General features: G+C 36.2%; 1 protein-coding gene across 2 annotated transcripts in view; it reads right to left on the bottom strand.

The window, feature by feature from the left end:
- The window catches only part of MRPL13 (mitochondrial ribosomal protein L13), a 43,322-nt gene that overhangs the window by 25,519 nt on the left and 3,239 nt on the right, over positions 1-14,564 (bottom strand). For both annotated transcript variants that reach the window (XM_052787157.1, XM_052787158.1), the window contains exons 3-5: positions 12,615-12,708; positions 10,928-10,988; positions 79-165 (exon numbers count right to left, since the gene is read on the bottom strand). In XM_052787157.1, coding sequence (XP_052643117.1) covers positions 79-165; positions 10,928-10,988; positions 12,615-12,708 — 242 coding nt within the window. The remainder of the gene's footprint in view (positions 1-78; positions 166-10,927; positions 10,989-12,614; positions 12,709-14,564) is intronic.

The following is a 14,564-nucleotide window of genomic DNA, read 5'->3' on the forward strand; positions in this document are numbered from 1 at the left end:
AGAGTTTTGCTATTGCTAACACTCCTTCTTCACCTCCAAATCACACAGAAATGAAAATGTAACTGCATGACAACTCACATCTTCCGGGAACAGATGCAGCCTCTGCATCATAGTTCTTCTCTGAAGGTTTTTTGGAAGCATTCTATAAACAGTCAGTTTAACAATCTGAGGAAAGATAACATGGCAACAAATAATCAGACAGGCTATAAATAAAATGAAAAAGGTAAGCTGGGTTTCCCTCTGTCCATTCTACTAGTCATTGAACCTCTTTTCAGTCAACTTCTTCCATGCTGAACTCCTCTGGCACCATATTTAGAAGGTGCTCTAGACTTACTGTTTTGGAAGAAGGAATACTTACTATAACAGCCATATAGATAATTTCAGCTTAGAAAGTTAAGAGCTATATTTAACATTGTGGATAATTGCATATGATCATTCAACTTTGAAAAGAATTGAGAAGCTTATGTTAACTCCATATTGTATTGCACACTTACATACACCTGTTATTGAGGAAGAAAATTAGGCTCTAACAAATTTACCAAGTGTTCTCAGCATCTAGTTTAACACTGTAATTTGCTGTGTTTGAAACTTCTATATAAGTAATGCATCTTAAGCAAAGCTGACATACCAAGACACTGCATCATGAACATACTATACACATGTATAATTTATTCCCTTGGTATTAGTTCCAGATGAACAATCTCACTTCTGAGCATCAGGAACGAATAGAATTTGTACATCTACACTAGATGATGCTTATTGAAAAGTAACAATATTCAACAGGATTTCTCTGGGACTCTAGTATAGATGCCTGTCATTTAAATACAAAACACATTGTTATGAACTTCACCCAGAAAGGGAACATTTGTAAATGTAAAACAAGGCATGCAACTGTAGGAGACAAAAAGGGTTTTATAAAGGACATCAAAGCATTTAGGGGTAGACGTATGTGCAGTTTTGGCTCCAAGCCACCCAGACATAAACAAGCTCCAAATCAGAAACTACCCAGGCATGCTTAGCGCAATGTTAAACTGAAGTCAATAAGCCACGCTGAAATGCAGTGCACTAAGCACAAACAAATCTCCCAGGCATCCAGATATTTTGAAAAGTGTACTGAGCAAACTTGCTTCTTTTTATAAAATTAATTAAAGGAATTCAATCAAAGTTTTAGAGACAATCACTAATACTGAGTTCCCAGACGGAACCACATAGTTAAGACAGAATGATTAACTGTTACAAGTGAAATTAATGAGAAGTGCTAGTTTTTAAACTTGCAGGCATTTCTACTCGGATACTGAAGTTGAACACTCAAGATAGTTTGGCCCCAGTATTATTTTCATTTTGCCACATAACAGACAGTAACATTGTCTTAGGATCTTCATAAACATATACTATATGCCTTGAGAAACTCTGAAAGCATTTAGAGAAGCCTCAACATCATTAAGATTTTCAGATGTTATGCAGCCAGTACCATAGATCTGTGGACAAATCTAATAAACCAAGATGATAGAAGAAATACATCAGGTTGGGCAGAGTAATCTGTAGCATTGATACCTTCTCTAATAAAAATTATTAAGCAACTATTAAAAAACAAAGATGAAAACTAATGCTTTTAGGGATAAGAACTATTCATGCTTGTACAGCTTGTACAGTTTATTTAGGTCACTATATCATGTGCTTAGACAAAGGCAAGAGGAAGATAGAAAACAAACCTTCACTAGTTTACTGAATACTGAAAGTCAAGTGAGACACTATAACAATGTAAGAAAACACATGGATATTAACAACAGCTCATGTGAACAGCCCTTTTACCATCAACAATTTTGATTTTGTACACTTATTTTCCTTTCTACCCAATATTTTTCCTTATAGCCAATGAAAGATCAAAATATATCAGATCTAAAGCAACAGATCCAGAGACTTCACAACATACTGCCTAACTGTGGGGATTTTTTTCTTTATTTAAAAATTACTTTTAACTTCAGGTTGTGAGGGAACCAGTGTTAATTCCTTAGATTAATAAATTGTACATACACGTGGTCCAACATATGACCTATGACCTACAGATACACAGAGCTAGTTATTTAATGATTTCACTCTAATAAAAAGAGATACTTTAAAAGACTTTAATGAACATTGTTAAATATTTTACTACTTCAAACAGCCGATGTTTGTGTCCAATTTTTCATCTTCCTCTGCAGCATGTGGCACAGACATCTGTTGAAACAAATCAGTGAGCTAGACAAACAGCTGGTCTATTCTGGTTGTAGATACTTCTGCCTGCTGAATCTGATTCCATTTTTTTAGCCACATTACAAAGAGAACAGTTGAGTTGTAAAAATGTGCTTATTAAAAAGTCACACTGGAAAAGAATGATTTATATGCTCAAGTTAAACAGCGAAGAAATACTTTCAACATTGCATACAGTCACTGCACAACTGACAACCTCTGGGGATGACAGACTAACATGAAAGCAGGACTTGGAGAATGGTAATGGGTGATGAATGATCATGGCTAATTATATATTCAATAATAGTTTCTCTAGATAAGTATGGTCAGTGAAATAAGCATAATCCAAGGTATGCTTTGGTACCTCTGCCAATCTCCACACTGTTCGGTAACTTGTTTGGCTTTCCCTGCCCTCTCACACATGCAAGAAGTGCATTACTGCAAGATCTGCAATAGAAAAATCACCCTCATATGAAGCACAAACCATTTTTTCACTGCCAGGCAGATCATAGAATCATAGACTGGTTTGGGTTGGGAGGGACCTTCAAAGATCATCTAGTCCAACCACCCTGCCATGGGCAGGGACATCTTCAACTAGATCAAGTTGCTCAAAGCCCTGTCCAACCTGGTCTTGAACACCTCCAGGGACGGGACATCCACAACTTCTCTGGGCAACTCATTCTAGTGTCTCACCCCCCTCATTGTAAAAAAATTTCTTCCTTGTGTCCAATCTAAACCTACCCCCTTTCAGTTTAAAACTGTTGTCCCTCGTCCTGTCACTATAGGCCTTGATAAAAAGTCATTCTCCATCTTTCTTATAAGCCCCCTTTATATATTGAAAGGTCACAATAAGGCCTCCCTGGAGTTCTCTCTTCTTTAGGCTGAACAATGCCAACTCTCTCAGCCTTTCCTCATCGGAGAGGTGCTCCAGTCCTCTGATCATCTTCGTGGCCCTCCTCTGGACCTGCTCCAACAGGTCCACGTCCTTCTTATGTTGGGGGCCCCAGAGCTGGACGCAGTACTTCAGGTGGGGTCTCACCAGAGTGGAGTAGAGGGGCAGAATCACCTCCCTCAACCTGCTGGCCATGATTCTTTTGATGCAGTCCAGGATATGGTTGGCTTTCTGGGCTGCAATCACACATTGCTGGCTCATGTCCAATTTTTTATCCCCCAGCAACCCCAAGTCCTTCTTCACAGGGCTACTCTCAATCCCTTCATCCTCCAGCCTGTATTGACACTGGGGATTGTCCCAACCCAGGTGCAGGACCTTGCACTCGGCCTTGTTGAACTTCATGAGGTTTGCATGGGCCTGCTCCTGAAGCCTGTCCAGGTCCCTGTGGATGGCATCCCTTCCCTCTAGTCAATCAACTGCACCACTCAGCTTGGTGTCATCTGCACACTTGCTGAGAGTGCACTCGATCCTACTGTCTATGCCACTGATGATATTAAATCCCTGCCTGATCCAGAGGAGAAAATTGGACTTCATTGTTAGTCTCTCCCATTCTGGAGTTTCAATGAAACTGAATTAACTCACCAAGTAGACATTTCAAACAGCTCATTTTTTAACTGCATGTTTTTGTGGTCACCATAGAGCCTTTAATGTCTGAGGCCCTTGAAAACATTATACCCATGCGGAGAACAAGAGAGAGGAAGAACAACCTTGAGTTTGACCTCGCATAATCCCTGCCCCAGCAACTCACTGTAGGGGCAAAGAAGGAACAAACCCTTGGCTTCTGCAGCAGATCATAATTTCCTTGCTGGAATAGATCAAAGGCAGATTTATACCATCCACCCCACCCCTGAAGCTCATTCACTTTGGTCAAGAAGGAAAAAAAAAAAGGCAAAAAAAAAAGCCAAATAAGTGTATTACTAAGCAAAGCCCTGTACTGTACTTTTATTATTAACTTCAAGATAGTTAGTCCAACTGTAGAACAGAAGGCCATACAGGGAGCTAAGACAGAGAAGGTAGAGCTGGAAAATCTCTAGCTTCCTTCATTGTAACTTCTGCCTCAAAGATTTTTCTACGAGCCAAAGCAAATCCAAACCCAGCTCCTGGAAAGACTAAGTTTACATCCAGCTCCTGGCCCAAAATTCTGCCTACAGCCAGAACCTCACTCTGCTTGGTGTGATGACAAGTCAATAATTTAGTGAAGGACAGGCTTAACTGAAGCTGTACAGACTGCTTTTGCAACTTTAGTAAGGTTGTGTAACAGAAAAGGCAGATTCAACCAGCAATATTTACAGGGTGTTACGTAAGGGCTCTCCTGTTACCTGAACATGCTCAAGTTTTACTAAAAATACACCACCCCTAAATGATAAGCTATGAAATTGCAAGAAAAAGTCTTTTGCTGAGCTTATGCAAAACCCCAAATGCAGATTCAATGCCCCCTGAAAACACACAATAGAACATGCTGTTTCTTTAAGGAATAAAAATAGAAATCCTTCTGTTTGTAATACACTTCTAATAAAAGACAATTCTTTCTTATGTTTTCAATGTGATTATTTTTATATTGAACTATTAAAATAACAAGAGCTTAATTTTACAGGAGAGGTAGATTTCAGTTGGATTTCAAACTGGCAAAGTCGTCTACCTACCCACAGTTCTCACTGCAACCTGGATCTCAGTTTAAAACTAATTAGTACAGTTTAACAGTTTCCTCAGTTAGTTATGGATTCCCACTGCCTCCTCTCCCCAGTCCTTTATCTCTAGTAGTAGCGACCTGCAAAATTCCATGTCTTCACAAATACTCACTCCTAAAGGCCATGACACTTTCTCCAGCAGGTAAAGACATTCGCCATCAGATGTGTGAACCCTTAACGGCCACCAGAGCATTAATATTTAGGGGATTTTTAAAGTACTAGAATGCTGTCTGCCCTAATTTCTTTTGAATGACGAAATTCCTATTGGCTGTAGTTACAGTTGTCTTCTTGAATATTGCAATACCTTTTTTCCAAGTTGGCTAATTTATATACTGACAGCATAGACATGCTCTTAATCACAGTTTTACGACACTACTTTTTTATTTTCCAATTTAAAGGGCTAATATAGGAGAAGAGAATGCAGCTCTAGTAAAACTCTTGCACTTTTGGTCCCTTACTACCCACTCTAACATTTTATGAGTATGAACAAATAAAAAAATATATTTATCTGAAACACTGTATGAAGCTTGAACATTTCAATTTTTGTGGTAGGCTTTGGCTCATATGCAAGTTGCAGACTATGCTTGATGGAGACCAAGTTCTGAAAAAGATTCTTTGCCAGATAAAACATACTTTAAAGACGGAAATCAACAGAGCAATACCACTCCTGGTCCCAAGAAGCACAAAATAATTGGCCAAATTTCCAGAAGAAAGTCTACCCTAATGGCTGAATTAAGTCCAATAGTTACCAGGAAGCAACTCTAGAACATGGGAAGGACACAGCGCCCCAGAGAAAACAAACGGATTAATTACAGGGCATACTTAAAAAAACCTAGAAGGGTTTCAGGAGACACACCGCTTACTCAGAGGTACGGCCTGATACTACATCTTCCTTTTACCAGTTCTTGGTTTTCTGTCCTGTATACGACACTGTTCTTTTCACCGCATGTGTTATAAAAGCATTCCAAGAGCTTCACCTTTCTACCTCTGACAGTTGTACGTGTAGTACAGCAAAAATGAATGTACTTAATACTGCCATAGGAATCATTTGTACATAAACTTCCATTGCATGCCATTTTGTTTTCCACTACTGTTCAGCACTTAAAACCACAGAATTTTAATGTGTTCTTTAAATTAATATCAGTGCCTTGCAAATTCAAGTAAGAAATGGATTAACATTTTTTTTAAACAACGAAGTATTTATTTTTGTCTACTACAAAGCAAAAGACCGAGTTAGCTCTAAGACTTATTTAGAGCACCTAGAGGTTTTAAGACCGCAGGTTCCATAAAAATATTCTCCTCTCCATGCTATACTAACTTCTGTGTGCCTACTAATCCAGACTTTGAAGTTGTGCTCTACTTAATCAAAAAACATTACTACATAGCAATAAAAGAAAACGCTGTATCTGGTGTTTCAGTAACCAACTTTTAGTATGTACGTATTATTATACCAACTATCCCATAGTGATGCAAAGAAAATAGGCTTTCAAATACCAATAGCAAGACTTAACCATGTTTTCTGTCCGAGCTTTTCTTCCAGAGATCATTCTTATGCAGATACAATGGCAAGTCTATACGTGCAAGCGGTTGCTAAAGAGCATTCAAAAGGAGAATTAGAACATTTTAAGCCCCTTCGTATCAGTGCCAGCAGCTGAACAAACCAGAACCCTGACAGCCCTGGAGGCTTCCTCACAGCGTATTTCCACAGAGCCACCCTGCCTCGCTTAATAATCTCCCCTAGCAGGTAATATTCATTCTGAACAATTATTGCCCATTATTTCTTTGTCAGAGGCAATACAGCCTCCGAATACCTAAAGGTCAATCCTCTCACTGAGCATTTGGTATTAGCCAAACATGATTTCTTCTTTTTCTTTTTTGGGGGGGAGTTTCTGATGCAGCCGAAAAAAAAAGTAAGCCAAGTCTTGCCTACTTTTAAAATTAGAAATAGAATAAAAATTGATTGAAAACTTTGTCCTTACAGGATTACTACCCGGTTCTACAGATAAGATCTGTCAACATATTTTGCAGGCATTTAATTAAAAGCTGTAAGATTTTTCCAGAAAGTTTTTTCCAAGTAATCTTTGCTCCCTCCCAAATCTGTGAGATTTAAAAGCACATCTTTTAGTCTTCCCACATCACGTACTTCGAATCCTAATTTTGAAAGTGTTGGTCTCATGCCTATCAGCATTTTTCCAACTAAACAAAACTTCTGCAAATTTTAGTAAAAACAAACACGAAAACCCCAAACTTCTATTCATTCCAAACACCTGCATCTCAAATAAAAAGGTTTACCTGTTTCCTTCATTTTCAAAAGACTCCCTTGGCAAGGAAAACACACAAAACCTTTCAAACAGATTTTTCTTAGCAACCTACAATAGAAATGAATGTTGTCCGCTAATATATATCCTAAGGGAGTAGTAATAGCATACAGAGTATTAGTATTATATTAACCTGAAGAACAGAGAGGCTGTTTCAAACTACAGCAACAAGCTGCTATGCTGCATCTAAAGAACATATTTAATACTCTTGTTTATGGGTGGTCCAAGAATTTACACTAAATCTAACTCAGAGAAAGAAAAGGCTGAAATGTGAAGAAGCTCTTTTTTTCTTCAATAAGCACTTCCTAAAGTAGCCTGGCCAAGTCCAACACACGAGAGCTATTCTCTGCTATTCTCCAGAAGAGCAGACAAATGAAAATACTAGAAATTTTAAACAGATTCACAGACACTGCCTTCCCCATGCATCCCAAAGGAACTCAAAGGTGCTAAAGGTAAAAATGTGCTAGACTATTTACTATTGCTATCTTTTTGGCAACACACTGTAATTTTTACCCTTCCATAAAAGCAATTTTTTCCAAAGTGCTGAAAAACTTGGCACAATGAACATAGAACTTCTATGAAGTTCTACACAAAACATCAACTATGCAGACCTCTTTTTGTATTCACTGCCCTGTATTAACATAAAAGATACTTAGAAGTGGAAAAAAAGAGTAATATTTTGTCAATCTCAGGCACAAAATTATATATCTGAGATTAAACACTTATAATAGGCACAGTTTTTTTGGTTTGTTTTGTTTTTTTTCTTTTCAACTAAGAAGAGAAGTCAAGGATTGGAAATTGTTGCCATGGGAGGTTTTCAAGACCAGTCTGGATAAGCCCCCAGCAGCCTTATCTGACCTAATAGCTGACACTGCTTTTAGTAGGAGGTTGGACTAGAGACCTCCCAAGGTTCTCTCCAACCTAATCATCCTATAGTCCTATGAAAAAATGCATGTGCACGTTCAAAATTCAGCACAAATCCATCCGAAGCACTAACTCCTACCTGCAAGGAATATAAAGGTCCAAGTTAGTAAGATAGATAAATGATGTCAACCTCCATAAGTGAGGATATCAGATCACCATCCATCCCTATCTTGGTACCTTATGAAGAAACTAGAAATGATCAAGGAGGATTATCTAACCATACTGCAGTAAACATGTCTAAATTCTGACAACTATACTTACAACTTTCAGCCTCCCATGTAAACATAAACGATACCATTTTGCATCAAATTACTCATCATAACCTTTTTAATTAGCTTTTAGCTGTGTACCATTTTTTCCTAAAACCAGTCTCTCTGTATACTAGAAACTATGTTTAAACAAAACTGTAATGGAAAAATATTTATCTTGGGGATTTTTATGTTTTGAGTTTAGACATATGTAAGTAAAGACAGTGCTAAGCAGTATTGGAGTCCTACTATATACACACACTCATGGAATCTTACAAGCTTTAATCTGTTTCTTACATATACTGAAAATAGTCATATTCATTGCAAAATCTTGTGTGTAACACCACACAAATTTACAAGATGTTATCTCAACATCCTTTTCCTTGGAAGTAGTCTCTTCCATTAATTTAATGCTTTAATTTCTGTAACAGCACTATTTCCAAAAATAATGTTGACTCATCTAATGAAGCACTACCAGGATGAGCTAGCAGGAGACAACAGGACCATGGGCAGAGAAAAAGGAGTAGCCTCCAGGATGAAAACAATGCTTTACAGAATGAAGATTTTGATTCCACAGAAAGATACAGTCTGCTTCCTACAACCTACCTAATTCCACTGGCTTCACAGGATTTGAATTTAACACAATTGAAAGAGAAAAGGTCTCTTTTTGATTCAAAGAAGTCAAAGCAATTTATAAAAGTCTCCACAAGAACTATGTGTCATTTAGATCATATTTTGAAGATCCAGATGTTACTTAGGCTAGGCATTGCTCTCTTTACAGTAATTGTTTTTCAGGTTTTAATAACTAGTTCTAAAAATAAAACATGTTAATAAAACACCATCATAATTTTCATCTTTGTCATACCCCAATGTCTTTCACACCAAAACAATTCAACCAGTACATGCATGTTTCTAGCCATAAAAATCACTTGCAAGTCAAAACCTGTAAGAGCTACACATACAGAATATATTATGCCAAGCTACCATCCACTACTATTGATTATGACAAAAATACATGAGTCATCTTTATGAGAGGGCCATCCAAACACTTCATCTTCAATAGAATGAAAGAGTTAATTGCTGAAGGCTCTCCACAATTCTGTTTAAAAAACCCCTTCTCTCTCTAAATTAGACCAAGCCTTGAGCCACATCACCATTTGCTGAGCCTCTGTCCAAAACGCTTTAGTTATTGGCAATGCATTTAATCCTCCCCTGTCTGCACAGAAATTCATCTATGAGTCTGGCAAGAAAAGAGGTATTTCAGAATGAATGCCAGAAGGTAGTTTATAGAACATCCAGTTCTCAGGCCCTAACAAACAAATTGTGTTATACTGCCTCCCAGTGCACAGCGTCTGCCTGAAGCTCAAATGAAAAAGGTTGAAGAATCCATTTTAGACATGGAACTACCAATAATTGCCAAAGGAATTACAACTATCTTAGAGCCTGTTCTCAAAACCATTTAGCATTTAAGTGGTTTTGAAAAATTCTAGACAGAAAATAATATTGAACTCTGGGATTTCATTTCACTTTAAATAAAGGAAGAAATTGCAGAAGTTAAAATGAAAACCAGGCAAATTCATGTAGTGGACTGCTTTTTTATTGAGTACTTGTACAACATCTTGCATAAAAAAGTCTTGGGACAAACCAGAACTTCTAAATCATAGATTAAAAGTCATTGACAAAACCCAAGAATTTTACAGCAGATAAAATTTCTCTAGGAAAAGAAAGAAGCATTTTTATATTTTATACATAAGGTGACCCCAGCCAAAGCATTTCAAAGTAAAAAATAAACATAGATAACTGTTAATCTCTGTGGGCCTCATATCGTGTTCTGAAACACTAATACTTAGAGAATTCAGTCCTCCAAGGCTGACCATTCAAAACCCCAGTAAAAGTAATTTTGTAACTGTGTAAGTCAACATCCCAAAATGTTCATATCTAGCACCCTGGTTTTTTAATCAGTAACAAACATATCAACACTGATGTTCAGCAGAATTAATAACAGTCTAATGCAAAAATTTAGTAAAGAGGCTTAAGTTCAATGTAATCACCACTTCCAATTCTTTCACAGACCATGAACACACTGCACTGCAGAAAAGTTTTTTTTTAAAAAAAAATCATTCAACAAACCCTACAGTTGAATTTTACTGGGAGAAAGAGGCAGGTGTACTTTCTAACATTTTTAAGATTAGCATTTTTCTTGCTGGGTCTTAAAAAAGTAGTAGGGTTGGTAAGCTGAAGTACAACTTAACTAAGTCTAACTTCAGGCACTCCCCTTGTGAGAAAGGTCAGACCTCTGAAACAAAAAGCAAGTGAATCAGTCAAAAATGAGTGAAGCAAATGAACTTGATTTGCTCATTTGGACAGCATGGAAGAATCACAAACCTACCATCTAACCCTCAAAACGTGCTGTTTACAAAAACACTGTCACAAGCCAAGCTTCTAAGAGCTGTTAGCAGAATGTTTGTAATTTAGCTTTAGACCTGCAGGTAACTTTTGTTTAGGGGAACTAATTAAATGAAAACAAATCAGATGTACAGATGAAAGGGAAGAACGGGAAACACTCACAGCAGTTGGATCCTTTAAATGGAGCTGAGTTGCTGTCACTTGTTTGAAACCACCAGGATAGCTAGAGAAACAGAACATACATACAGGCTTAACGCTATGTGCTCAAGCATGATATTAACACCAATATCAATACATCTTGAACATCAGTGTATTGGTATTATAAGCCTTCAAAAAAAGGAAGTTTTTCTCACGAGACCAACGACTGTATTGTATTAGAAAGATTCTATTCTGTCGAGTACGTAAGTTTAACGCCATTTGTACTTTCTTATTTATTCACCTGAGTATTGAAAAGTTTGTGTTTCACAAGCAGATAGATATAAAACTGCTTATTAAATACACCATCACAGCTACACAATACAATGGCAGTAAGATATGCAAAACTGGTAATATCTGAAGATGATCAAGACACATAACCAGTCTGGCTGACATACAAGACAACCACTTTGAACAGTATTTATTCTCTTACTATTTTAAATAAACTTTGGCATGATTTGGCATATCTACAGTAATAAAATTTGACTTACACTGCAATGCATCCATCTGTTTAAAGTCTATGTGATATGGTGAAGTTGCACCAACTCATAACACACATACTTTAAATGAATGATACAGTGGTGCAAGAAATTACATGGATGTCAGCTAAAGCTGGGTTTCATTTTGATTTAATTGCATTACTAGGTATCAGCCTAAGTGAAATAAAAATAAACCCAACATCATTAAAACACGTCCACTTAAGGAGCTGCAGAGATTTAAGTATTTGTTTTAATTGTACAATTCTTTTCACTTGCTCAAAACTAACTCAGCTACTTAAGCAAGTGCTTAAACTTACACATAAGTTTCTAGTGAAAATTTTTTAAGAAGTTATAGGGGTGGAGGGAGAAAAAAAAAAGCACATTCATTTCCATCAACTCTGAACAAGAACCTCTCACAAATTCAGCGATGGAATTTCAGGACTGAAACATTAGTACTAGCAAAATTAGCTTTCTCAATGTGATTTATTAATCTCCCAAGTGAGAGATTATTATCTAGTGTTGTCACTGTATAAAATAGGAGCAACTGTTCTTATTTGACTGAACTGATTATTGCCACAGCGTCTGTAATTGGTTATTGCACTTCCATCTGTAAACGTTATGTCTGCCAGAATAATATATTATACACTATTGTATACATCAGTGTATCTTAAAAGCATCTCATTTCTCACTCATTTTTCCAATTTCTCTTTTTTTTAATCCTCTGATTCAATAATATATCAATCTTGATATTTACTGTTAGGTAAATAGGTACTGGTAGGATAACATAATTGAAGTTGGCAGCTGTATATATCTTAAATGTGCAGTGCCAACGGGAATGTCTTCTACTGCTTCGTAAATAGAATAGTTCTGATCATTAGGTTCATGGGTTCACACAAAACAACCTGGCTCACCAAATGTGTTAACTTAATTGCTCTGACTACTTTTAAGTTAGATTATTTCCCTAACAACATACACCATGGGGAAAAAAAACGAAAGAAAACAAAAAAGAAAAAGGTTTGCATCATTTTAAACATCATAACACATGCAAACAAAACCCAAAACATGTAAGTAGGAATTCCCTTTTGAATCAATATACTAAAAAAGACTTCAGCTATTAAGAAAATATGACATTAAATTTACCACTAGCTCATTTGAATATTTATTACAAAGCTTACCCAGTATGTGAAGAATATACTTTCTGTTCCCATTTGTTACCAGAGAAGGCAATATGTCTTGTATTAATTATGACAACATGATCTCCGCAGTCACCTACAAGGTAGAAATTAGTGGAAAATATTAAAAGAACAATAGGAGTAATCAACCAAAATAACTATAAAGTGTGCTATACATATGTAGTAGCACATACATACATATTTCATAAAGCTCATATTTAAAAATCTGAGTTTTTTGAGTCATGCCATCCAAATCTGCAATTAAATACCAACCTTAATTATTATTTTTGTTAGTACTGTCAGGTTAGAAGGCAGGTGAGAAGGTAAAATACCATCAGAATAGATAATTAAACCACTGCAATTATTCAGCTAAGATCTGGAAATCTGGCTTACAGGCAAGTGTATTACTTTATTCAACACATTATGCTGCATATGCACCTGTATTTCTAAAAACCCAGAATAAAAAAAGGTTAGTTCTAAACAGCGATCCTACGTATTTTTTTAATTTTAGTTTTCTCATAAAAATTGTACGAACATTTACTGGAGGACTGAATATTTTGGATAAGTAAAATAATTCTGTTAAATAATTAGAGCCTCGGGCTAAATATATAAAAGAAACAGAAAGAAAGAGCTGTGTGGGGGAGAAAAACCCCACAAAAACCCTAACACAGCTCTGTTGGGAAAAACCCCACATTTTCATCAATCAAGCAGAAGTGAATGTTACAGCACATACAGATATGTTTAGTGTTACAGCAGCAACTTTCATATCAAAAGTTTTTTTAAGTGCAAAGTCTATAATCTATCACCAATACCTTGCCAAAACCAGTTACTTTAATAGATCTTCTTTACTAATGAAGTGCTAATAAAACCCGTACTATCTGAAAAATATGATGAAAATATGAAAAAAGATGTAATTTTTCATTTCAGAAGTAATGATCTTGATCAGCTGTGTAAACTATAACCACCCATTCAATCAATTGAAAAATGATTTGTCCAAAGGTCACTCTCATATGCATTACCATATTAGAATAATGTAAGTGTTTGAATAGGCTCATTTTATTAAAACATTTTTAAGTAGGTAACAAAGCAGCTACACTAAGAAAGACTTAAATTGAGCATGCATTTTTTATAGGAGCATATAAATTAATCAAGGCAAGTTTCACAGCCTATTTAAGTTTTATTCCATTTTTTAATCTTGTGTTCCTTTACAGCTCTACTTTCAAGTACAGCTAAAGTGCAAACACTATTTAAACATCTTCACTGATGCAGCCTGTCAGCACTGACAGATCAGTTCTAAAATCACTGTATGTCTAAATAAATGTCACAGAACTGACACTGGACTTTGTGCCTTTTTTTTTCAGTTGGGAATATTACAGAATAAGCTCATCTAAGGAAATTTTTGCCAACAGTTCTCCACTTGAATAAACACTGAATTAACAATTTCATACACCAATAGATCAATTATGAATAATAAAGAGCTAGGAAAAAAACTAACCAAGATACTTACACGCTACCTGAATAATGACTGCAACCTGTTCTTTTTAAAGTACATTGAATTTATGGATAGCTAATGTCTCCGTCAAAATTCCAAATTAGTACGTTATTTTCCATTGATCCTTAAACAGTGTTGTTCCCATCACCTCAGGGATGGCTGCACTTAATAGGAAGAAAGCAAAAATATTCACCATCTCCACAAACACAGTTCAATTGCCTCCTACTTTTGAAAAATATTCACAAAATACAACAAAACTCTTCCTTTAGGCTATTTTTATGCTATAATATCGAAGTATTCCTTTATGAATTATATGAGTATGTTTTCCTCAAGAAATGCACAAAAACAAGGCCAGTATATTCTATTACATTATGGTATATGCAATTTGTTACATACAGCATATATATTGCACATCTTCAGATAAAACTAAGCTGCCACTGTAAATCCATTTTACATCTCTG

Source organism: Harpia harpyja, chromosome 5 (genome assembly GCF_026419915.1).
Source record: "Harpia harpyja isolate bHarHar1 chromosome 5, bHarHar1 primary haplotype, whole genome shotgun sequence".
Taxonomy (NCBI): Eukaryota; Metazoa; Chordata; class Aves; order Accipitriformes; family Accipitridae; genus Harpia; species Harpia harpyja.